Source organism: Babylonia areolata, chromosome 25 (assembly GCF_041734735.1).
Source record: "Babylonia areolata isolate BAREFJ2019XMU chromosome 25, ASM4173473v1, whole genome shotgun sequence".
Lineage (NCBI taxonomy): Eukaryota > Metazoa > Mollusca > Gastropoda > Neogastropoda > Buccinidae > Babylonia > Babylonia areolata.
Window position 1 is genome coordinate 21,001,968 of NC_134900.1, and position 24,886 is coordinate 21,026,853.

Below are 24,886 nucleotides of genomic sequence, written 5' to 3' on the forward strand. Positions count from 1 at the left end.
GGCAGCTGACCTTCGAGTAGCCAAGGTCATCATGGACAATTTTTTGTGCTGTCCCAACAGATAAGCTCAAAGTCCTTGCAATGTCATCCACTGTCACCCTTCTGTCAGACTGAATGAGGTCATTGACTGATTAGATCACCTCAGGAGACCTCACTTCTGTAGGCCTTCCAGGCCTGTCTTCATCCTCAACACTGCTCCGTCCTTCTTTAAACAATTTAGCCCACTTGTAGACATTTTTTCGGCTGAAACATGTGGCACCATACACAGTTGACATTCTCCTATGAATTTCAACTGGTTTGCACCCTTCAGCAACCAAAAACTTTATAACTGACCGCTGTTCAATCCTGGAGCATGCTTCTTGGTCGGCCATCTTTGTTAATCGCCAAAACTCTCAAAGTTTTTTTTAATCTGCAAAACAAATTAAATCCATGTGAAAAAGAAGTTTAAAAAAAAAGAAAAAAAAAAAAAGAAGTAAACTTCTATCTGTATTAGAAGCCCTTATACCGAAAAATTCACCTTATTTATTGAATGACCCTCGTGTGTGTATATATATATATATATATATATATATATATATATATATATATATATATATATATATATATATATATATATATATATTATGTATTTGTGTACACATGTTTTGAGCAAGCACAAAATAGATTCAAATGTGGAATGTATTTACTGAATTAGAGGTGCATGAGAGAGAGTGAGTGAGAGAGTGAGAGACAGAGAGTGAGAGAGAGAGAGAGAGAGAGAGATTACAAGAAAAAAATCTTTATACATGAGGTTACATAGATATTTATTAAATGAAAGAGTTGTTTGTTGTGTTTACATGTGTGTATCTCTGTGTGTGTGTGTGTGTGTGTGTGTGTGTGTGTGTGTGGTGTGTGTGTGTGTGTGTGTGTGTGTGTGTGTGTGTGTGTGTGTGTGTGTGTGTGTGTGTGTGTGTGTGTGAGTGTGTGTGTGTGTGTGTGAGGTTCTGTAACAATAATATAGTATGACTGATAGCAGTTTACATAACTGATTTCAGACTGCTGGGAAACAGACCCTGGCCTGGCTGATCTATTCCAGGGGGGAGGGGGGGGGGGGTGAACCATGCATCTTGTGTATGGAATGTAACTGAACTTTATTTCTTATATGAAGTTGAATCCTTTCTCACTTAAACAAAAAGCAAATTTGAGTTTGAACTGTCATGTGAAACAAATAGCCATGCACATTGTTAATATAAGCAAATTTGAGTTTGAACAATCATTTGAAACACATAGGCATGCACATTGTTAATATCTATATTTATTTTTTCACACTGTATTACACTTTTTCTCAACAATTATAAGCTTATAATTATGTAATTAACAGTTTTTGTTTTCCATACATAGTAAAAAGCTCACTGTTCACTTACATCTTATGTATTTATATAAATACATGTATAAAAAGTAACTGACCTATATTTATCATTTGAATTTTGATTTTCATGCATGAGCATGTAATGCAGCTGCATACTCAAATAGTTGTATTTATGACTTTGAAGTTTACACCAGAAAATGAGTGACTGTTTTAAAAAACGGTCTAGATTATGAAGTAATTATATATATATATACATACATATATATATATATATATATATATATATATACACACACATATATATATGTGTGTGTGTGTGTGTGTGTGTGTGTGTGTGTTGGGTCTTACTGAATCAGGGTTATCACAAAAATCTGTAATATGATGAAAATGTGTTGTGAATGTCATTTTTTTCTAATACTAATAGTAATCATAAAGCAGACAGGCACATGGAGTTTTTTCACATTGTATTAATTGTTTTCTCTATGATTAAGCTTATAATGCATTACATAATAGTTTAACAAAAAGTTCAGTTAGATCTTATATATTTATACATGTATAAAATGTAACTTAATTTTATTACCTATCTTGTGTATGTCTGTGTGTGTCTGTATGTTGGTCACACTTAGGTGCATTTCGATTTTCATTTAAACAAAAGCAAGTGTGAGTTAGAAATTATTTTTTTCCTTTGTGACTTTAATTTTGAAAAAAAAAGTGAAAAAAAAAATAAACAATGTGAAATCCAGTACAACTTTGTGTGGTCTATATTTCTATGTTGGGAGGTGCACATGACTTTTGTTTTGCAATTGATTTTTTGTGTGTTTTGATTCAATTGTTGTAGTAAGTGCATGTCACAAGTGAGTCTTGAAGGCCTTGCCTCTCTTGTTACACTTGAAACAGTTGATTTGACAGACATGAGTGTAAGGTGCATGTGTATCCACTTTCGTCAGACATGCTAGCATGTTTATGTTCAATACACATACATAAGGAATATTTCTGCACCTAAGCTTCAATAACAGACATTAAAAATCGTGGCAGTCCTAAAAATGACAAGGACAAATCAAAAGTAAACATAACGTGTGTGTGTGTGTGTGTGTGTGTGTGGATTAGGACATGCCAGTGCCCAAACCTGTGAGTGGTGCATCTTTCTCAAATAAGCTGCTATGTCCTTATATGTTACTACAAAGGAGGGAGTGAAAGTGTGACTAATGTTAACTTAAAACGAATGGCTCTGTTGTGTTTTGTCCATGTTCCTTCCTTTTGCTGTTGTTTTGTTTTTGTGTCCTTTGTTATGAATGTTTGCTTACAAAAATCAAACAAAACCATACTTTTCTTTACTTTTAGCAGTCCAACTTCCTGTGCATCACAATGTGAAACTTGCAGGCAAAATATTTAAAGTTTAATCAGTTAATGGTTACCTTCTCTCCCCTCCTCCCCCGTCCACAAAGTGATAAATGGAATGCATTTAGCATTCACAGATACACCACATTCACACCTCACCCAAGCCACACCATCAGTAACCACCTCACATCTCTCTCATCCCCACTTTACAAAACTATTACTGCTGAAGATGAGTCACATTTTCCGTTTCAGTGTAAAGCATGTGAACCCATCTGAAAAAAGAGTAACCTGTTTCAGGTGCCTGTTGTCAGGACACAAAAAGAGAATAACTTTATCTCAGGAAGAAAAATTAAGTAACCTGGATGACGTGAAAAATCAAGAACTGATAAGACCCTTGGTTAAATATATTGCTGAAGCCAATAAAATGAGAAAATTTTCAATTCCAGGATAAAAATTGTATACTCCTGTTCCTGTTCCTATTCAATTTTTCTACTGTGTGGTGATAGCTTACTGAAAAGTGACACCTATAAGAGTCATATTATATAAAAGGACAAGGCCAAACCGTTCTGTAAGTGTATGAATGAAGATAGATGCAAGAATGAATAACAAAATATTTGAAATATATTACTTTATTTTTGTAAGTTTTTACACATTTTTTTTTAACCAGGGATGTAATTATTTATCCTTATGTCAGAAAGACTATTCAGTTAATGACACTCCAATGTGTCAGTGTCACTGTGTCTCATGCAGGGTTTAGTTTTGGCAAGTGCCCTGTGCCAACTGACATGTGGGGTCTATAAATGATGCATTGCTTTTCCATCTCCTGGGTCATTAGGTCTATCATTTTTTTGGACAAGAGCACCAGCTTTCACAACAATTCGGTGTCAGCAAAAGTGAGAGAACTCATGTATAGCACTACATATCAAGCATGTTGTCTGTTGAACTGTTTGCATTTTGACCAGTTCTCAGAATGTCTTCTCGTCAAATTTTTCTCACATGTCCAATGATCTGAAGCAATGCCTCTGAATAAAAAACAAACATGGATAGGCAGACCGAGAACTGTCTCCTTCTCATACAGGGTACCTCTGTTCCTGTGACTGGTGAGCATTGGCCCATTCATTTTTATTCCCCAGCATGTCAGTCCAACAATAGGTTCTCTTGGGGGAAAGAAACTGTGCTCATGTTATACCATTCCTCTGGAAACTGCTGGTGCAGATAAAATCCTAAGACCTGAACAAAGGGTAACAACTCACATCTAGAGCTCTGTTCAAGGCGGCGCAAAGAGACCAGTAGCCAGTGTGTTCCACACCTCCATACTTCACCATGAATTTCTCTGTGGCATCTCCAGACCAGAAAGAAAAATTGAGTGTGTCTGCCAGAAACACCCTGCACACACACACAGCAGACAGTAAGGAGCTGGGTAAAGCTTAAAATTGATACAAAAATAATCTTCTTAATAAATAAAAAGAAAGGAAATATATGAAGAGCTTCATTTTGTCTCTTCTTCTTGGACTGCAACTCCTGTGGTTCACTTACATCCAAGAACAGGCTTTCACGTTAGTGACTGGGATTGGGGAATGGCAGAGTAGAAGGGTGTAGGAATGGAGTTAGGGATTAAAAGGATAGCAGAGACGTGTATATGAAAGCAATGAGCCCTTTCAATGGTTTATTCGCCAAGTTGCTACAAGAAGAGTGCCTGAAAAACACATCATTAATGTCATAAATACAATGAGAATGGAGAATGGTGCATGTATGCATAATTAATAGTGGGCATATATGAGGTAAAGACCAATACCGGTTGGGTACCTGCATCAACAAAATATAAAGGAGAATCTCAAGACCAAACCTTAACACAGAAAAACATAACTTAAAATATATGAACACATAAAATACCATATGTGGGGTGTCATTAGTACATATGGGTAGTGAGATGCATACACAATGCTGAGACTACCTCTTGGTTTGGTATCTGCAAAAACAGAACCTAACTGCAAGTCTCACGACCAACAAATGATTCCAAAGAAATCACCTGTGATTACAGGCTATGGCAATTAAAAGTCACTGAAGTCATATAGTATACTGACACATGTATGACATTTTTTCAATCCACTATTAATACAGCCACACTCATTTGTTGGTTTGGTTTGGCTCTGTTTTTAGCTTTGTTTTGTTGACTCACTTGTGTAAACAAAGTGAGTCTACGTTTTAACCCAGTGTTCGGTTGTCTGTGTGTGTGTGTGTGTGTGTGTGTGTCTGTGTGTCCGTGGTATCTTTAACATTGCCATTTTCTCTGCAAATACTTTGTCAGTTGACACCAAATTTGGCATAAAAATAGGAAAAATTCAGAACTCAGAACTCAGAAAGTTTAATGTACATCGGCCTTGGGCCACAATACAATGGGGAAGGGTGGATCGGTGAGGTTGCATATAACATTTTGTTATCCATAGCAACAACAACAAAAACAAGTACAAACTGAATGAATATATACTTAAACAATGTGCCCATCATACAGACATTTGTTTTTATATAGTATTTCACCATGCTTGATCACTGACTGCAGATTAACTTTTTCCTTGTATTGATAGCATGGAAAATATATCTTGATACATCATGTTTGTGATTGAAATTTGTTGCTCCAAGTAACACATGCAAGGGGAGTCCAGCTGATTCTTTTAATATTCTCTTTCTTAAATCTTCATATACGATGCAGATGAATAAAAAGTGCTGCTCGTTCTCAACTTCATCCCTACAAAATGGGCATGCTCTGTCCTGATCTGAATGACTGGATCGATGTACATTGTTGTTGAGTGGTAGAACGTTGAATCTTGTTTGTGTAATAGCAATTCGGAAACAATATGTATCCATATCCAAAATATATATCTCTTTTTCAAAGACAGTCTTAAACGATCTATAAATTTCATATCTATCACGGTCTCTGACAGCACCAGTCCATTCTTGGATGAACATATCAACAAGTCTCTGTTTAAATAAACCGAGGAACATCTTCACATTCCCTACATCTTGTTGCATCCAAACAATACTAAAACCAGTTGAACATAAAATTTCTCTAACATTTGACACCCAACAGTGTTTTCCTGATCTGTCAAGTTCCAACAGCATTTGATATGCTTTATGTGGTAATATCCAATTGTAGCAATTTAAACCAAAATTGTAAAGATGATACACACGAATTTACGTATAAGGGATACCTGCCCAAATCTCCATATACCATTTTGTTTCAGCAGAGATATCATCGATTCCACTAGCCTTGTCATTCTTTAGTTTCCCTATGGCTTGAATAACTTCTTCTTCTGATATAGGTTTATTCAATACGTGATCTGTTTCATCTAATATATCAACTTCAATGTCGTTGTCTTTATTGAGCTCCTCATTTGGACTTTGAAATACTTCCCTGAAATGATTCAACCATTCATTTGTGCTAATGTTATTTGTAATCCTTTCTTTATTACCATAGCCCATACTTTTTAATTCCTCCCAAAACTGTGATGTATTCTCAAAATCGTTTGCTAATGCTTCAGCCTTTTGTCATCTAAAAGTTTGTCTTTTCGTTTTTAATAGATGTTTATACTTCTTTCTTGATTCAACATATATTACCCTATCTTCTACTTTTCTTGTTGCTCTGAAGCGATTTAACTTTCCCCTGGTTTCCTTTTTGACTTTGTCACATTCATCGTCAAACCATTCTGACTTTGTCTTTCTGTCGTCACGGCGAAAGTGAAACTGTTTAAACATGCATTCACTAGAATCTTTTAAACACTGTACAAAGACCCTTAGGGCACCATCTACATCCCTATTCAATCTGTGGCAAATGACATTCTATTTTGGATATCACTGCTCTCCCATGTCTCAACAAATTCATTCTCTCATTCCTTATTCCATTTAAATCTCCCACTTACTTTCCCGTGATTTTGGACTGTTTTTACATACCCACCAGTAACTTTGGTATTAATTTCCACTTTCATAACAACTGGTAAATGATCGGATTCAATCATATTTTCAACAAAAAGCGATGCGATATGGACAGACAAGAACAGGCCAATAGATACAACAAAATAATCTACAACACTTTCGCCAGAAGAGCCAATGAAAGTGCAGTTATCATCAAAACCTTTTTCACAAAGACCATTTAGTATAATACAATCAAACATATTACAAAATTCAATTAACTGATTACCAAAATTATTCATTTGACTGTCCTAAGATTTCCTTGTAAACTGGTTGTGAATGGGAACAGCTGTTGGCTCGAAGTCACTACTATCGCCATTAAAAGAATAATTATTACAAGCAGATCTTGCACTGAGATCCCCACTTAACATAACGTGGAAGTCGTCATACGATGCGTGCAAATCTGCCAAACACTGTTCCAACAATTCAAGGCCATATACATCCTGCTGGGTTTTCCAGAATGAAGAATCACAAGGGGGAATATAGGAGCAAATGTACATTAAATCTTTATCTGTACAAAACAGGGATTTGTTAATCTTTAGAACCACAGTATTCTCTTGTTCTATATCAACACGTTCTACAAAATTTGCAAACGATTTTCTTACCATTACCATAACACCACCGGAGTATCTTCCTTGGTGGGACAGTTTCTTTGATTTGGATGTAAACAGAACGAAGTCATTAAATAATGGTGATTCAAAATCAAATGCAACAAATGTTTCAGTAATGCATACAAAATCATAAGAAGTAAGAACACTAATGAAATCTGTGTTTTCTAACTTCTGTAAAAGACCATTTACATTGTAATTTAGGAATGAAACTTCAGACTTATTTACATTTTGTGCATGAGGTTCTGTACTTTTTGGACCACGACCGTTTATTACACAGGATTTGTTTCCCAGATCTGTGGCCCGGCCGCTATCTTATTTCTTGGTGCAAGACGCACCACCTTCTTTGGCTATGGGCATGGGGGACTGGGATTTACCTTTATCCTTTGTCTGGTTACCAGACTCTGCTCTTCTAAAGGAGTCAACAATACTACTCTGACTGCTTGACCTCTCTGTGTTCGACACAGTGTTCTGGTGACCAATTCGCGAACCAGATGCGGCTCATCTTGGTCGCAGACTATGCGCTGATAACTGGGTCTGTTGGACCGAGTTCATTCCTTCGTCACTTTTGTCACGAGTATGTCTCCTGCCCTGTTTGTCTGTTCATTTGTCAGCCCTCTTTTCTTGTCTCAGTGACTTATCTGTGTCAGTCTTGGTTGTCTCGCCATGTGTGTCATTGTTCATGTTCATTTCAGTTTGTTCTGTTATTTCTGTAGCGCCATAAGTGTCGCTATCGTCCTGTTTTTGACCATTTGTTGTTTTGTGTTCAACAACAATATCACTGTTAACAGCAACCGCCTCGCAGTCTTCCATGCTGCCATTGTCATCCATTAGATCATCATTGTTTGTCTCCATCTGGTCTGTCTTCGTTCTGATTGTCAGTCTCATGTTTGTCATCTGTATAAGATAAGGGGTTATCATGTAATAGCATTTATTTTTGTGGCACTTTGAATGAATGTGTGGTTGAGATTGCGCGTGCGTGTTTCTGCTTGTGATGCTAGGGGAAGCAATTGCGTGTTTCTTATGAATATGATTTTATTGTGATCATCGCTCCTCAGTGTCAGTGAGTAGAGTTCTGGATAGCTTAGCTGATCCCGTCACAGCAACTGTAAGCCAGAGCGCGAGAATCAGCTGGACCAGACGGGTCCTAGTGTTTCGTTGTTTGGCCTGTTGTCACACTGATGAGAGGCTCGCGCATTGTCACGCATTGTAGCACATTGTCGCGCATTGTCACAACCACGAGATCAGAATAGAGAATCTTTGCAAAACTACCTTGTGTGAGGTGTTCATTCCTTTTCCTCCCCCTCTTGTTCTTCCTTACCCCCTTGTGGAAAACGCTGTAATAATCGAAGATAGAACCCACCCCAACAACTACAACAATGGCGCCCAATGTCCGTCTTCGATGACTACAGCTACCTCAAGTTTCGTCAGCATTGACCTCGGTGGATGAAGTTTTCTTTTTCTTCTTTGACGTTGTCGCTGATTGCTCCCACTCCCCTCCCCATCGCCACCATCATTTTTCCCCAACCCTTACCTTCTCCACCATTACCTTTCCACTCCAAATCCCGTTGGATACCTTCTTACCCCTTCCCTACCCTCCAACCTTGGATACCCCCTTACCCCCCCCCCCCCCCCCCCCCTCCCCCTCCCTACCACGCTAATTCCAATAATCATCTTCAATGCAGAGATGGAAGACTACAGTCGTGAATGTCGTCGTGATGACGTGATCTTCAGCTGTGTCATCGTCACTGAGTTGTCATTGAGAGGTTAAGAATCCCTTCCCCCACCCCACCCCCAATCCCCCTTCCCTAAGATTCATTGCTGGACTGTGCTTTGCTGTCGAAGCCAGCATATAAACTTGAGCAGCTTCCAATCACTTACGTTTGCGTCAACGTTTCACTCAGTGCTATATTTAATCACTATGGCAACAGGTGGTGAAGACGTTGATAGGCCTCTGTCCGAGGAAGAAGAGACAACTTTAAAGAAGATTTTTACTGTATTAGGTTCACGGCCAAAGACAGATTCGAAAGAAGCTTTGAGGCAATGGATGGCAAACGTTGTCGCGTCTCAACCATGGTTGTCAGCTGACATGCCGTCCGCAGAGTCAGTCAAGACCAGTAACCAGCAGCAGGGACACCATGAGTTTGCCGATTCTGAACCTCCTGTGGCTCAACATCTGGCTCAGCCCGTCATCAGCGTTGTGGGTCGCAAACCATGGCTGACAAAGTTTGGCAGCGAAGAAGGCTACGACTTATGGCGTCACCAACTTCTTAGCCTCCGTCGTGAGAACCACTCGTCACAGGACATCGCTGACGCTATCCGAGCTTCGCTCCAAGGCAAGGCTGGTTCACTCCTGGTCAGCCTTGGCCCTGATGCTACAGTGGACGAGATACTAACGAAGCTTGACAGCATCTATGGGCAAGTGGACAAAGACGCTGATGTGTTGGCTGCTTTCTACAGCGCACGACAGGGACAGTCTGAGACAGTGGCTGACTGGAGCTGCAGGATTGAGGGCCTGTTTGGTCATGTGCGCAGACTTTCAGACATAAATGGAGGCACTGATGAGGCACTGCGGCAGATGTTCTGGACAGGACTTCGGCAGGAACGCAAGGATGCATCCGCGTATCAGTTCGACACCATCAAGTCCTTTGACGAGCTTCGTAAGGCAATACGACGTGTCGAAAAACAACATCCTCTTGCCCCTGTAAAGATGGAGAAGACAGTCTGCAACGTTACACAAAGCCAGCCCAGGAAAGACCACTCTGAATCGCTGGAGGCCATGGTCAAACAGCTTTCATCTGAGCTGAAGGCACTGAAACAGGAAATAAAATCAGTCCACAGCAAGAAGCCTGCAGATACCCAACACAGCGAGCGCAATGACCACTATCAATCGTCGGGTCAAAACCGTCAGATGTCAAGTAACAACCAAGCATCAGACAACCCAGCTTGGTGCCAGGGACGGCACAACTCTTGGCAGGGAGGACGAATGCGTGATAACCGTCAAAGAGGAGAGGTTGTCTGCTACCACTGTGGAGAGCCAGGTCACATCAGAATAGGCTGCAGGACGAACACTGAACATCTACGACGCAAGCAGGATTTTCGACATTAGCCTTCAGACCGGGGCATCTGCAAGGCAAACACGGCAAGCCCCAGTGCCATGAACAATTTGCACAGGAAGACACGGACATCACCGATCTGGTCGGAACTGCCAACGAGACAAGTGTCGGTGTAGAGGGAATAGAGACTGTGGCGCTTCTGGACACTAGATCGTCTGTCTCGACAGTGGGTGAGCACTTCTTCAATACCCACCTGGCTCACCTGGAACTTCAAGATATCAAGGGCCTGTTGAGTGTGGAGTGTGCTGATGGAAACACTCTTCCATACGTTGGATTTATTAAAGCTGATTTGGCAGTACCTAGACTCAGCACCAAGCCCCAACCATGCCTCTTACTGGTGGTGCCCACTACCACGTACAACCAGAAGACTCCATTGTTGCTTGGTACCAATTTTCTTAAAAGAATAAGCAAAGAATGTCAGAAACAGCATGGCATCCAGTACCTGCAGCACCATGCTTGTCAATCACCATGGTACCTGGCCCTACGGTGCCTGGCGCTAAGGGAGAGACAGCTGGCCAAGAATAAGAACCGTGTCGCCTTGATACGCTCTGCAGAGAAATTCAGGAGAACGGTGAGACCTAACAAGACGGTCACTATTAGCGGTTTCATCGACAAGGCACAGCCATATCACAGAACATGCACTCTGCTGCAGCCACTGCATAATGTCAACGTCGACCTCGACCTTCAACCCTCCCTGATACGTTACCATGGCAGGAAAACTGGCAATGTTGATGTCACCCTTTCAAACATTTCTACGCACACAGTGACCATAAACTCAAGGGCATTACTGTGAGGTTCAGCCAGTAGAAATCACAAGTCTTGAGGACCAACCACAGGAAATCCAGGATGATTTACTCGCCCAAGTTGATGTTGATGGAAAGCGACTCTCTCCAGAAGAACGACAGAGGGGCATCGATCTTATCGTCGAAAATGGAGATTTGTTTTCATCTTCAGATGTAGACGTAGGTTGGGTGACTCGTGTCAAACACAGAGTTGACCTTCACGATGCACATCCCTTCAAACAGCGCCACAGACTGATTCCGCCATCGATGCTCGATGAAGTGCGCACGCACCTTCAAGGACTTCTGGCCGCTGGCATCATCCGCCGCTCTCACAGCCCATGGTTATCTAACATCGTTCTGGCACGCTGCAAGGATGGCCGGTTGAGGCTGTGTACTGACTTTCGCCAGCTCAACGAGAGGACAGTGAAAGACTCGTATGCTCTGCCACAAGTCGAAGAGATACTAGACTGTCTATCAGGATCTGAGTACTTCACTGTGTTGGACATGAAGTCAGGGTACTACCAGATCGAGCTGGAAGAAGAGCACAAAGAACGCACTGCTTTCACTGTAGGTCCACTGGGCTTCTTTGAGTATAATCGTCTCCCCTTTGGATTGACCAACAGCCCAGCCACTTACCAGCGCATGATGGAAGATGTCCTCGGTGACCTACACATGAAAACGTGTCTCATTTATCTTGACGACATCATCATATTCTCACGAACCTATGAAGAACACCTCGAACGCCTCCGACAAATATTTCAGCGCATTCGTGATGCAGGATTGAAGCTGGCACCTAAAAAGTGCCGGTTCTTCTATGAAAAGGTGGTATATGTTGGGCATCAGGTCTCCAAGGATGGCATCGCGCCAGACCCCAACAAGATAGCCTGCATCAATGAATGGCCAACACCCAAGACACCTGAAGACGTTCGCTGGTTCCTTGGCTTCGCCGGATACTACCGGAAGTTCATCAAGAACTTTTCCCGGATCGCAGCACCACTCTCTGCTCTCATGCCAACACCAATGAAGGAGAAGAAGAAAGGAGCAAAGAGTAATCCAGAACGAAAACCTTGGACATGGGGTGCAGCAGAAGAGACTGCATTCGACCATCTGAGAGAAGCACTAGTGTCACCTCCAGTCTTGGGCTATGCGGACTTCTCCAAACCCTTTGAGCTGCATACAGACACGTCCAGCCAGGGACTGGGAGCTGTCCTTTATCAAGAACAAGACGGAAAGCAAAGCGTCATCGCATACGCTTCGAGAGGACTGAGCAAAGCGGAGAAACACTATCCAGCACACAAGTTGGAGTTCCTCGCCTTGAAGTGGGCAGTTACTGACAAGTTCAAGGATTATCTGTATGGTGCAAAGTTCACCGTCCACACGGATAACAATGCTTTGACCTATGTCTTGACCACTGCCAAGCTGGATGCTACAGGACATCGCTGGCTTGCGGCCCTTGCAGCATTTCAGTTCGACCTGAAATACAAACCAGGAGCAACAAACACAGACGCTGACGCGCTATCCCGCTTGCCACGTAGGCCGGACACCAACCAACTACAGGAAGAACTGTCAGATGACGTCGTCCACACCATCTGTAGTATGGCCTTACACGACTATACGCCTGTCGTCGTTTCTCACTGCATGTCAGCAGCAGTGCTGGACGAACCAGAAAACCAGGACACTACGCTTCTCCGTCCCCAAGACGTCAGGAAGGAGCAGAACAATGACCCAGTCATTGGAGTCTGGATGATGTATCTTCGCACCAGGAAGAAGCCAAATCATCGAGTCTGCAAGGTTCCGGATGACTCTGTTATGCTTCGGAACTTCCAGCACTTCCGCTTGAAGAGAGGAGCGTTGTACAGGGAAATGGAGACGGAAGAGGGCCCCGTGTCTCAACTCGTCCTACCAAGTTCACTCCGAAAGAAGGCACTGGAAGGCATCCATGACAACATCGGTCACCCGGGCCGGGACCGCACTTTGTCGCTGGCCAGGGAACGCTTCTGGTGGCCTGGGATGAGCACACGTGTGGAGGACTGGATTTGGCACTGCCCGCGCTGCATGCGACGCAAGGCTCGTACAGACACTGCACCGTTGGTGAACATCAACACAACCCAGCCACTGGACCTCGTCTGCATAGACTACCTGAGTATGGAAGCATCATCTGGTGGTTATCAACACGTATTGGTGACCACAGACCACTTTACCAGATATGCACAGGTGATTCCTACCAGGAACCAGACGGCAAGGACTACTGCTGAAGTTCTTTTCAACCATTTCATTGTGCATTACGGCTTTCCACGGCGCCTGCACTCGGATCAGGGAGCCACTTTCGAGGGACGAGTGATTAGACAGCTGTGCAACATCACGGGCATGGACAAATCAAGAACATCAGTTTACCACCCCATGGGCAACAGAATGACTGAGCAGTTTAACCATACATTATTGGCCATGTTGGGAAGGCTGGAACCTGAACAGAAGAAATGCTGGCACAAGCATGTCCCATCGCTCGTTCATGGATACAACTGCATGGCACACCAGAGTACCGGCCACTCGCCCTACTTCCTAATGTTTGGCCGCTATCCCAGACTGCCAGTCGACGTCATTTTTGGCATAGAGCGCAACAGCCAAAGCAGGAACCACACAGCCTACATCGCCGATCTCCGCCAACGACTGCAGGACGCATACCAGAAGGCGTCACAGGCAGCAGGCCGAGCACAGGAGAGGCAGAAAGTGCACTACGACCGTCGAGCACGTGGAGCGACGCTGGAGCCAGGAGATCGGGTGCTTGTGAAAGTTCTCGCCTTTGACGGCAAACACAAGTTAGCCGACAAGTGGGAGGAGGACATCTACATTGTAGCGTCACAGCCCAATGCTGATGTCCCTGTGTACAGCTTGTACAAGGAGAGTGCAACCTCTCAACGCAAACGGATTCTCCACTGCAATCACTTGCTGCCCATCGGGTCAGTACCGACAGAATCGCTGCGGAAGAATCAGGAAGCAAACAGACCCAAGGAAGCGACCAGAGAAGCGGCACCACGAGGTCATCGTAGCATGACTGACCGTGCGACCCCTGGTCTCTTCCTGCCACCCACCGATCCCAACCAGGACACTGATAGTGATGAAATAGATGTCGATATCATGGTGCAGCTAGGTCCAAGAGAGGACAACGCAACTGTAGCCCCACCAACTACAGAACAGACGCTGGCACCAGATGGGAGCAGCGAGCCACCCGCAGACGCTGATGGTGACGACCAGTCAGAGCCTGCTGGTGACGGGGGATCCGACCAGGGCGGTGACGACCGTCGACTGGATCAAGACAGTCAGTCGGATCAGCCCACTGAGGACGCTGAAGACAAGAAAGACGAGGCGAGCGGCAACAACAACGCGTCTGATCAGACAGCGTCAAATGATGCTGAAGAGGATGAAGGTCCCATCCAAGAGCAGTCCAGTGAGCCTGTGAACGAGGTCTTGGAAGAAGAACCAGGAGTAGTGCAGCCGCGTCGCAGTTCACGTGTCAGGAGACAACCTGATAGGTACGGTGTTGAGATCACTGGTGGTAATCAGGCACTGATTGCAAAAGAGAGGATGACACTTCTTTCTGACTTTCTACAAACTGGCACTGTGAAACTAGATTCCAAGGACATCACACAACTCCTTGCCAAGGTGTTGAAATTGGATAAGTAGAGTGTCGTAGGATACCCACATTTTGATTACATCTGCCAGAATGATGTTGTAAATATTTTCTTTATTAATTTGGATTGTTACATTATCTGTTCAGTCATTGGAATTTTCACTGCGTGAAACATAATTGCTTTTGCTAAGTAGCTTGTTTTTTCTTTGCGCCGGTGATAAAGGATGCGCATAATTAATTACTTGTCAGCCTTTTTTTTTTTTACTACTTGAAGCTTGTTGTTCCAGAAAAAAAAATATTTTGCTTAAGAAGCGAGTTATAGCTGGTTGAAGTTTGCGTTCCGTATATGTTTTTGGACACATATAAATATATTTGTCTGCTTGGAACCACACATTCCATTTGATTGTGTCTTTATCGCATATGATTATGATCTGACGCGTACCTGGATAGTGCAGTTCGTAAGTTGTTCTTAGAGTATGTTTTATAGCTAGATAGCAGTTCCCTCTCGTGTGTAAGTTTGAAAATGAATTTTCAATGGAACCTATAGTTGTTTCTATTTTTTTGATAACCTGTATTGCTGGTAAATTTGTTCTATTTTTCTGTATTTTTCATGTTTTGCATTTTGATGAGCGCTGTAACACTCAATTTAACTTGGATCTGCTGATGCGAGTGATGGGATCGATATTCTCTCACTTCTTTTCATCAGTTGTGTGTTTATCATTTTCTCATTGCACTGAACCAAATGACGAGGACGTCATTTTTTGTCGGCAGGGATGAATGTAATAGCATTTATTTTTGTGGCACTTTGAATGAATGTGTGGTTGAGATTGCGCGTGCGTGTTTGTGCTTGTGATGCTAGGGGAAGCAATTGCGTGTTTCTTATGAATATGATTTTATTGTGATCATCGCTCCTCAGTGTCAGTGAGTAGAGTTCTGGATAGCTTAGCTGATCCCGTCACAGCAACTGTAAGCCAGAGCGCGAGAATCAGCTGGACCGGACGGGTCCTAGTGTTTCGTTGTTTGGCCGGTTGTCACACTGATGAGAGGCTCGCGCATTGTCGCGCATTGTAGCGCATTGTCGCAACCACGAGATCAGAATAGAGAATCTTTGCAAAACTACCTTGTGTGAGGTGTTCATTCCTTTTCCTCCCCCTCTTGTTCTTCCTTACCCCCTTGTGGAAAACGCTGTAATAATCGAAGATAGAACCCACCCCAACAACTACAACAATCAGAGTGAACGTTGTCATCGTCACATAAATGATTTGTCTTGTTCTGATGTTTGTCAGTGTGGTCAACATTGTTAGAGACTTCCTTCACAGCATGGGTCATAGATTGTCTCATTGTTCTTTGCAGTGGGTCAGAACGTCTGTTGTTTTCCCTGTTTGTTCTTGTATTGTGTGTATTTGACCTGGCAGTAGCATCTTTCATCATAATGATTCTTCTGTGTTGTGAAGTGCTTTGTGTGTGATCATGAGGTTCATACTGTCTTGTCACATCACTGTATGAACGAAAGCCCGGGACAACAGGCACGGAGTCGTTTCTGTCACCAACTTGGCTGCTGGAGATTTCCACGTCACCTGACCTGTCACGTGGCATCCTGCTGATGTATGAGTTGTTCCCCTCTTGCCTCTGACCTCGCTGGTGCTGGCGGTATGTGCTGGGCCTTTCACGAGAGTATTGAACGTCACTGTCTCGTGGGTAGTCACAACGTTGTCTCCCGGACTGTTCTGTGCGCTGGGCCCCGAAGTGCCCTCAGTACTTGTAGTCACTGGATTGCCAGACATCACTGTTCCTGCTGGATGTTGATCGTGTGTTGGCCTGTATTGGTGGCCAGTCCCCTCCCTGCCATGGGGATGGGGAGAACTGTCCTCCATTGTGGTTTTCCCGGAACGAAACAGGTTGCTGGCTGTCTCTGACGTATAGCTTCCCGTTGTGAATGTATGCTGTCTTGCCAAGACTGGGGTGAAACTCCAGCATCTCTCTCGTGTGGTGAGGTCAGAGGCCACCCGGATACCACTCATCCTCAGACTGTCTCTGAGGTCCTTGTCACCCAGAACCGCCATCTTGTCCGACAAGTATGGGGCGCGGGTCATTTCCACGTGGGCATGGCCTTCCAATGCGAAACACTCTGGCGATGTCTTCCTGCCACCAACTGGGTGACACTGCGTGGTCGTTCAGCACATCTGTGATGATCTGGGTTGTTGTGTATTCGTCCTCCCTTTCATATTCAGCAACGTTCATAAATCTGACGTTAAAAGCTTTAGCGTCTTGTTCACTCAGTTCTAGCTTCTTCTCTAGCAGTTCTAATCTCTCCATCACAGACATGTTGTCTTCTTTCAGTTCTTGGATGTCCACCGTGTTCACATCAACACTCTCCTTCAGTTTACTGATTTCAGTGAAGAAACGAGCGATGTTATCTTCAAGAGCAACAAACTTTTCATCAATGTTGCATTTTATACCCATTGTATGAGCTTGCATACCCTGCTGCATTTGAGCAAAGCGCCAGTCAATAAAATGAAGAATATTGTTTTGATGAGTTGAGAAAGAATTTTGTGACATATTTCAAGTGCCTGTGCTAACACAAATAACAAACGTTTTCTTCCAGGTGCACTTGCACTCAAAACAAACTGAAGCAAAATCAGCTAATATTTGCACGTGACCGCGTACTCTCGTCGAAGCATTCCCAACGTTGCAAGTTTGAATGTGAAATATGCACATGCAACCAATGACAAAACATCGATGTTACAAGAGATGTGCTAACACCAGGGTGGAAGTAAAAATCCTTCATCAACACATGTAATTTTCCTTGCTTTAATTTCAGCTCTATCACTAACCTGATCAACAATCCAGTGATATCGTCAGATGCACACACAGTTTGTAAGCACTTCTGCAAACTATGATAACAATCATGCAACTGTAGCCTTCAGAATTTCAAAACAAACACAGACGACTGAATTGCACGTCCGCCACTTGTCACCGCCCTCTTGCCTAAACTTGGCACTTTGATCTGATATTCTGACACAACAACAAGAGCAGTCATTTTTATCATTTTTTGTTCAAACAGGAACTTCTTTTGCTAAGCATGGAAGTTATATTTATTTTGCATATCTTTGGTGCAGATAGTAAAAAAGGGAAATTAATCTGTAATTAATGCTAAGGGGCTTAATTTGTTTTAAACAGGTCTTTCTCATCTTAAACATTACATTTTGAAATTATACTCAATATATAAAAAAAACATGTGTGTTTTACCCTCAGTGTATAGGGCTTTCACTATGTTCATTCGCCCAAGTGGTCTTTTTCGGAAAATACTAAAATCAATACGACAAGTGGATTTTATAGATCTACTGGCTGAGCCCTGAAGGTCATGGGCAAAAATCAATTGCGTACACATATTTATACATATTCAAAGCACGTGCTCATATTCCTTGCAAACGCGAATGACGCCATTTTGTTTCAAGTTGTTGACCTACCCGTTCAATCCTATATTCAATCGACAATACACGATAACATGTGATGGAAAGGTGGAGAAGGAGACCGTTAAATATTTATTCAAAGAAAGATTTGTGAACGCCTCATCACTTACTGGATTATGCCCCAAACTGCCATGAAAATATCCACAGAATCAGTCGGAATTCACAGTTAAAAATAATAAACCATGAGAGTTAATACCCTTGATGAAACGTGAAAATTTCCAGTCTTTACTTTTCTCAAAATGAAGTCCTTTTCACTTCATACGATGTTTAGAAGTACTTGTACTTGGCTCTACATGTTATTAGTTTAACAAAATACTCAATTTTCATATCAGCTTCTCACTGCGAATACCGCAATTGATTTATCGCCCTTCAAAAAAGTATGTTTAAATGTTATAATTTTTAACGTCAGCTAAGGATCCCGGACAGTGTTATGGGTAAGACAGTTTCTTCTCACCCAAACATGCGGGGTTCAAATCTGCTGTTAGGACTTTTGTTTTCCTTTTCTTTACAGCGTTCTTGGCCAACAGGTCTGCCCTTTCGTTACCACGAATGCCAACATGTCTGGGAACCCACGGCGGTTTCTTTGAAGACTTTGTTTCGTGATGTCCCTCCATGGACGCTGATGGACTTCTTGAAAGAAGTGAACATTTTTAATCAGATTTGAAGGTTTTAAACTATGGAATTTTCAAACAAGTGGTGATCCGTTTTAATTGCTTGTTTTTTACCCTTGTACTAGTTATTAATGTGGCGATAGCCTTGAGATGGCCTTAGTGGTCGGCGAGTCTCTAAGCACCATAATTTCATTTCTTTTCTCTTTTTCTTTTAATCCGAAGCTTTATAATAACAAATACAGAACACATTTTAACGATTAGATTTTTTTTATTTAAAGTGTATCACAAGTGAGTCTTGAAGGCCTTGCCTCACTTGTTTTGTTTGTAGGGGGAAGGATATATCGTTTGCTGCATATATTCATCCTTCATTCATTGCTGATTATTCTCAGTTAACTCAGATGTCAAGGCAGATCTGCTGTCATAAGGTTTATTCTGCATGTGTCCTATATCAAAACAAATGTCCTGATGTTAATATTTTACATACTGATCAGTGACTATCACACTATGTTTTGTGCAGAAGGTTACGCTGGATTTGATGGGTTTGGGACTTGGGTAGGGTAGTGTTTGGTTGGGTTTTGGTGTGGTACAGGTTTGGGTTCGAGAAGGGTAGGGTGGAGTGTTTTGGATGGTTTATTCTCTTTGCTAGTTTTACAACAATGGAGTCATGAAACACTTTCAAGTGAACACAAATATCATTTTCATTCAATGTATCAAACTCCAACATAAGAGTATGTCTGTGAATACATAAAGTGATGTTCCTTCACTCCCAGGCTGAAAGTGAAAGTAAACAAACAAAACAAACTTCTTATTCAAGAGAAAAGAACCTTTAAAAAAAAAAAAAAGAAGAAGAAAAAATGAAAAAAAGAATTCACCAATGTGAGAGTTACATTCAAGACAAGAGGCAAGGCCTTCAAGACTCACTTGTAATACACAAAAAAATTCTAAACGTTAAAATGTGTTCAGTATTTGATATTATAAAGCTTTGGGTTAAAAAAAAATTTTTTAAATAAAAAAATAAAAAAGGCATAAAAGCAGATTGGAACCAAGCATGTTTAGTTCAGGTCAAGAGTAAGTAGACTTACTCAAGCGCTAAAGCACGTCTACCAGTGGCGTTCAAAAATTAATATTCAAACATGTTTTCTTTTTAGCATGATAAATTGATTACGGTGTTCAAGGTGATAACACTGTTTAAATTATGCTATTTTGGATATCTCAGGCATTTAAGAAGTACTTTAAAGTCTGTGGTAAAGGAGACGTTGCAACTGCCTCAAGCACACTATTGGTAGCCATTTTCTCCAGATCTGTGGAGATCCCTGTTCGACAGGCTCAGTTACAGAAATAACAACACGGTCCATTCAATTTCTATTTTATATATGTAGCCGTGTTATGAACTAAGTGGTATATAAGGGAAAGGGTACGGTGGTACAAAAGAACTAACTGAATGATTGACTGAAATAAACGATAGATAAGAATCCCCGCACACAGGCCAGCAAGAGACACAGCAACACAGCAAGAGACAGAGAGAGAGCGGCTCTGGTCAGATGACTGGCCAGGTGGAAAGTGACCAGTGATCATCCACTCTTGTCTCTTTACGCAAGTTAAGCGGACTGCAAAGACAATCGCATGTGCTGTGAAACAGATCGGCTCAAATCTGGCTGAATCTGATAAGAACTGTGTTTCTTACAAGGTGTTCAGTGATAGATTTCTAAATGATTCCTGAACCGATTTACGTCAGATAGGTTGCAAAAGAAAGAGCTCAACACCTACTTTCTAATGAGTATAAAATGAAGTGTTGATTATTTACGATGAATTTATAATCTTAATTTAAGTCACCTGAAAAGGGTCAGTTTTAGCGAGCTCGTTGCTGAAAATTACAAACTGCGTTAAATCTGTTTAACGTAGGCAAACATAAATGAGATAGATTTAAAGATGGAATTGCGACGATTCTGCCAGTATATAATACTTGTAATTTACTGATCCGACAAAAGAGATATTAATTAAATATGCTGCGTCAGAAACACAGATGTCAGCTCACCCATCGCGTGCAGCGACGCTGGCTATGGAGTGGTGTGGCGAGGACAAAATGACATAAGCTTAGTGTCAGCTGAAATCTTTAGACTGACAAACAATTAAACTGAAATCAAGTATGCTTCTAACTGATTAAAGTGTGTGTGTAAGCACAACAAATATAATATTGCAGTGAATGATACACAGACTTGATTTAATAAATGGTTGGAGCCTTTGTCTAAAAGGGGATTTGCATTCAAACTGGGAATGGCATCACACATTCTGCGCGGGTCGTTGTAGACCGGCAAGTCAGTTGCAAAAACGGCATCTGCTATAGATCAGCTTTCAGCTTGTGCTGTGAGTTGAGAACCCAGTCGTATTGAGCACTTGGCTACATATACAATGTAGTTAATTCAGTATCCACTTTAAAATACTCAAATGCAGTGAACACATTGATGATGTAGTTAGTGTCACTGTATATGTTCTGTCCAGAATTTTTTTTTTTTTTTTTTAATTGCAAACAAGCAAAAATGTCATGCCGTCTTCAGACCCAAACATTGTCTGGATCTGGATCCTCGACGAAATAAGTTGTTCATGAACTGGAAACAAAGCTTAATCCGGAAGACTTACAACCTGTTATTGGTATGACTGCAAAGATTTTTTCCCGCTATTTTCAATCCAAAAATTTGGTATTGGCAAAAAAAGTATTCCCAGAGAAAATGACAATGTCAAAGTTTACCACAGACACACAGACACAAACACACAACCAAACACCAAATTATTACATAGACTTACACTGTTTACGTAAGTGAGTCAACAATGACACAGCTAATCACCATCATGTTGCAGCAAATCTCACCAGTCAACAGCCACTCTGTCACTGGTCTTTGGATTAAGGGGATGGTTTTTCCACATGGTGACATCAAACTTTTCCTTTTTCACCTGGTTCACAATCTGTCACAAATACCAATGCCATGCTTCAACACTTTGTTACTTTTTCGTTTGGAATGATACTTTTATTCCATATTTTCATTCAAAATTTGTATGCACACCACATGATTGAACAATTCAAAAACACAAAAGGATCTCTCACACACACGCACATGCACATGCACACACAAACACAGACAGATCAGTATTTCAATTCTACCTTACTTTGTTTTCAGGTAAAATCTTCAAACAGAATACAACTTCAAACTGATGTATATTCTTCAAATCTTGTCTTGTTATATATAGAAGAAACAGAAACATATATATCATATGCCCAAATGCATAAACTTGTATAACTACCATATTCATTTTTTTGCTTTTTCTAAGCAAATTCATTTAAAGACTAAACATTTTAGTACTTTTACTATAAAATGATTGCACAAATACATTTTCTGTTAATCTGAAAGATTGATTCTAGTACATATGAGATGTAAATTATATCTTGCTGGATATCATTGGTCAGCTATGTACAATAACTTACCAGCTGAGCCACCTTGGTGACACCGGCATTGTCGATAAAAACATCCTTTGCTGTTTCTGCAATCCACTGTCCTGATTCTCGTGGTGACAGCACACCCTCCATTGCTCTTGTGCTGCATGCACAAAAGATGCAACAGTTAGTAACAGAATAGCTTAGTTTATAGGAACCTAGCCACAAATGTAACTTTGAAGAACATGGGTGTAGAAACTGACGATACTTGTACTTTTTGCAAGCAAGAAAAGGAAGATATGCAGCACATCTTTTGGAACCGTGATAATGTGCACTCCTTCTGGCTACAGATGGCAACAAGACTTCTGAGTCAATCACTCAGTGAAACAATTGTACTTTTTTAGTTATCTGAAAAAATTCAAGTCAGATGATGCTTTTAATTTGACTGTTCAACTTGATAAATTTCATATACAAATGTAAAATGAATATAATATTAACAAGAGGCAAGGCCTTCAAGACTCACTCGCAATTTGCACTTTAGTGCATCTGGCGTCATTTCGACTAAATTTAATATCTAAAGGTGTGGGGGGTGGTTTAGCATGATAAAGGTATTACTGTACTGGAGGCAATACAGCTGTTTAAATCAAGGGATTTTTTTTTAATATATATATATATATATCTTATATCTCGATTATTTAAGAAATTCTTTTAACTCAGCAGTAAAGCAGATGTTGCCATCGCCTTAGGCACACAGCAGCATGTGGCTGTTTTCTCAAAATCTGCACAGAGTCAGTGACACAGTCGATTCAATTTTTCTTTTATGTTCATTCTCGTTAATTCAGTGTCCACTTTAGAATATTCATAAGCAGTCAAAAAAAATTATATAAGAAAAAAAAAAGTTGATGGTGCAGTTAGTGTCACTGTATGTGTTATGTCCAGAATTTATTGCAAACAAGAAAAATGAGGTCATGCCATCTTCTTAGCAAACACAGCCTATGTTCCTGAAACTGGGAAGCAGTATTATGGCATTTTTGGATCTGGATCGAGCATCAACGAAATAAACGATTAATGATCTGGAAATACAGCTTAATTTGAAAGACTTACATTGTTACAACCTATCACTGGTATGACTGCAAAGAGTTTTTTCCTACTGTGTTAAAGCCAAATTTGGTATTGGCAGACAAAGTCTTTCCAGAGATAATGACAATGTTAAAATTTACCACGGACACACACACACACACACACACACACATACACAGACACACACACACACACACACACACACTAACACAGACAACCGATCACCAGGTTATAACATACGCTCACTTTGTTCACACAAGTGAGTCAAAAACACAATTTCATATTGAAAAGCATATTGCTGTAATTAACTCTGATTATGAAAAAATCATTAGTTGGTTCTTCTACATGGTGATGTGCATGTTTAACAAAATAACAACATAAAAGAAGAATGAAAAGACACCACTGCTAAAAACTATGTTAATTGATTCTTTAAAATCATCATATACAGCTGAACACAAAATGTAACATCACACATAGTTTAATAACCACAGAATTAAGAACAAACAAAAACAAAATCTAGTGCGTTTCATTAAGTTTTCCACAATGGTTATTATCATTTCCATTGTCAAATTATTTGAAATGAATTAAGCAGCATATACATAGACTTCTTTCCCTTCACTCTGTGAAGAGTCAATGGGGGATTGTTTTGGCAAGGTCATTGAATCTTATTACATGGCCATACCAGAATAGTTTTCTCCTTTCAGCAGATCATGTGCAATGTGCTGCTTGATGATTGGGCACACTTGTTCACTGATAGTGTGATCAGTGTATCTGATGTTTGGATTATTTTCTTTTTTTTCCTTTTTTTTTTTTTTTTTTTCAATAACGCCTCATGAGTATCCATGTCTCGCATGCATGAAGGAAGATAGAATATACCACTACCAGTGCATGCAAGAGTCTGATCTTGTGTATCACAAAGATGTTGCTGTTATTTAGGTTTCAGTCTCGACAGTGCTGATGTTGTCTTTGTTACCCTTGACAGGCTCGAGTCTTGAGAGGATTTCTGGTTTGGATCCTTCATTACTGATGACAGATCCCCACTAAATGAACTTTGTCACAGATCCTAGCTTCTGTCCCTGGACAATGTTATATCAACAGTGAAGGTGGTGTTGTGGCTACCATCAACTTGGTCTTTTTGGCAGACTTCCTTGTCATATCTTCTTGGTGTTTCACACAGGTCTTTTAACATGCTTTGTAAGTTCTTGCTCACTGCCTGCCAGGCTGTCAATGTCATCAAGGTTTGTGATGGCTCTTCCTTCAGTGCTGAATGGGCTGACATGATCTTCAAGTGTGTCAGACATGGTGCATTCCAGGAATATGGAGAACAGTGTGGGAGAGAGAAGGCAGCCCTGATGAATTCCAACTGAAGTATGGAACCTCTCTCCAATAGCACACTGTTTGAATACCACAGTGGTTGCCTTGGTGGGGAACATGTCCATGCCACCCTAGGTCTAAGTTCCCCCAAGGTCTATGACCCCCTCATCCCCTCCACAAAAACTTTGGTAGGTCT

General features: G+C 41.3%; 1 protein-coding gene across 1 annotated transcript in view; it reads right to left on the reverse strand.

The window, feature by feature from the left end:
- Window positions 1-24,886, reverse strand: part of LOC143300030 (queuosine 5'-phosphate N-glycosylase/hydrolase-like) — a 94,347-nt gene that overhangs the window by 66,435 nt on the left and 3,026 nt on the right. The window contains exons 2-4 of the mRNA XM_076613585.1: window positions 22,348-22,459; window positions 21,736-21,830; window positions 3,939-4,071 (exon numbers count right to left, since the gene is read on the reverse strand). Of these exons, the coding sequence (XP_076469700.1) occupies window positions 3,939-4,071; window positions 21,736-21,830; window positions 22,348-22,449 (330 nt within the window). The 5' untranslated portion in view covers window positions 22,450-22,459. The remainder of the gene's footprint in view (window positions 1-3,938; window positions 4,072-21,735; window positions 21,831-22,347; window positions 22,460-24,886) is intronic.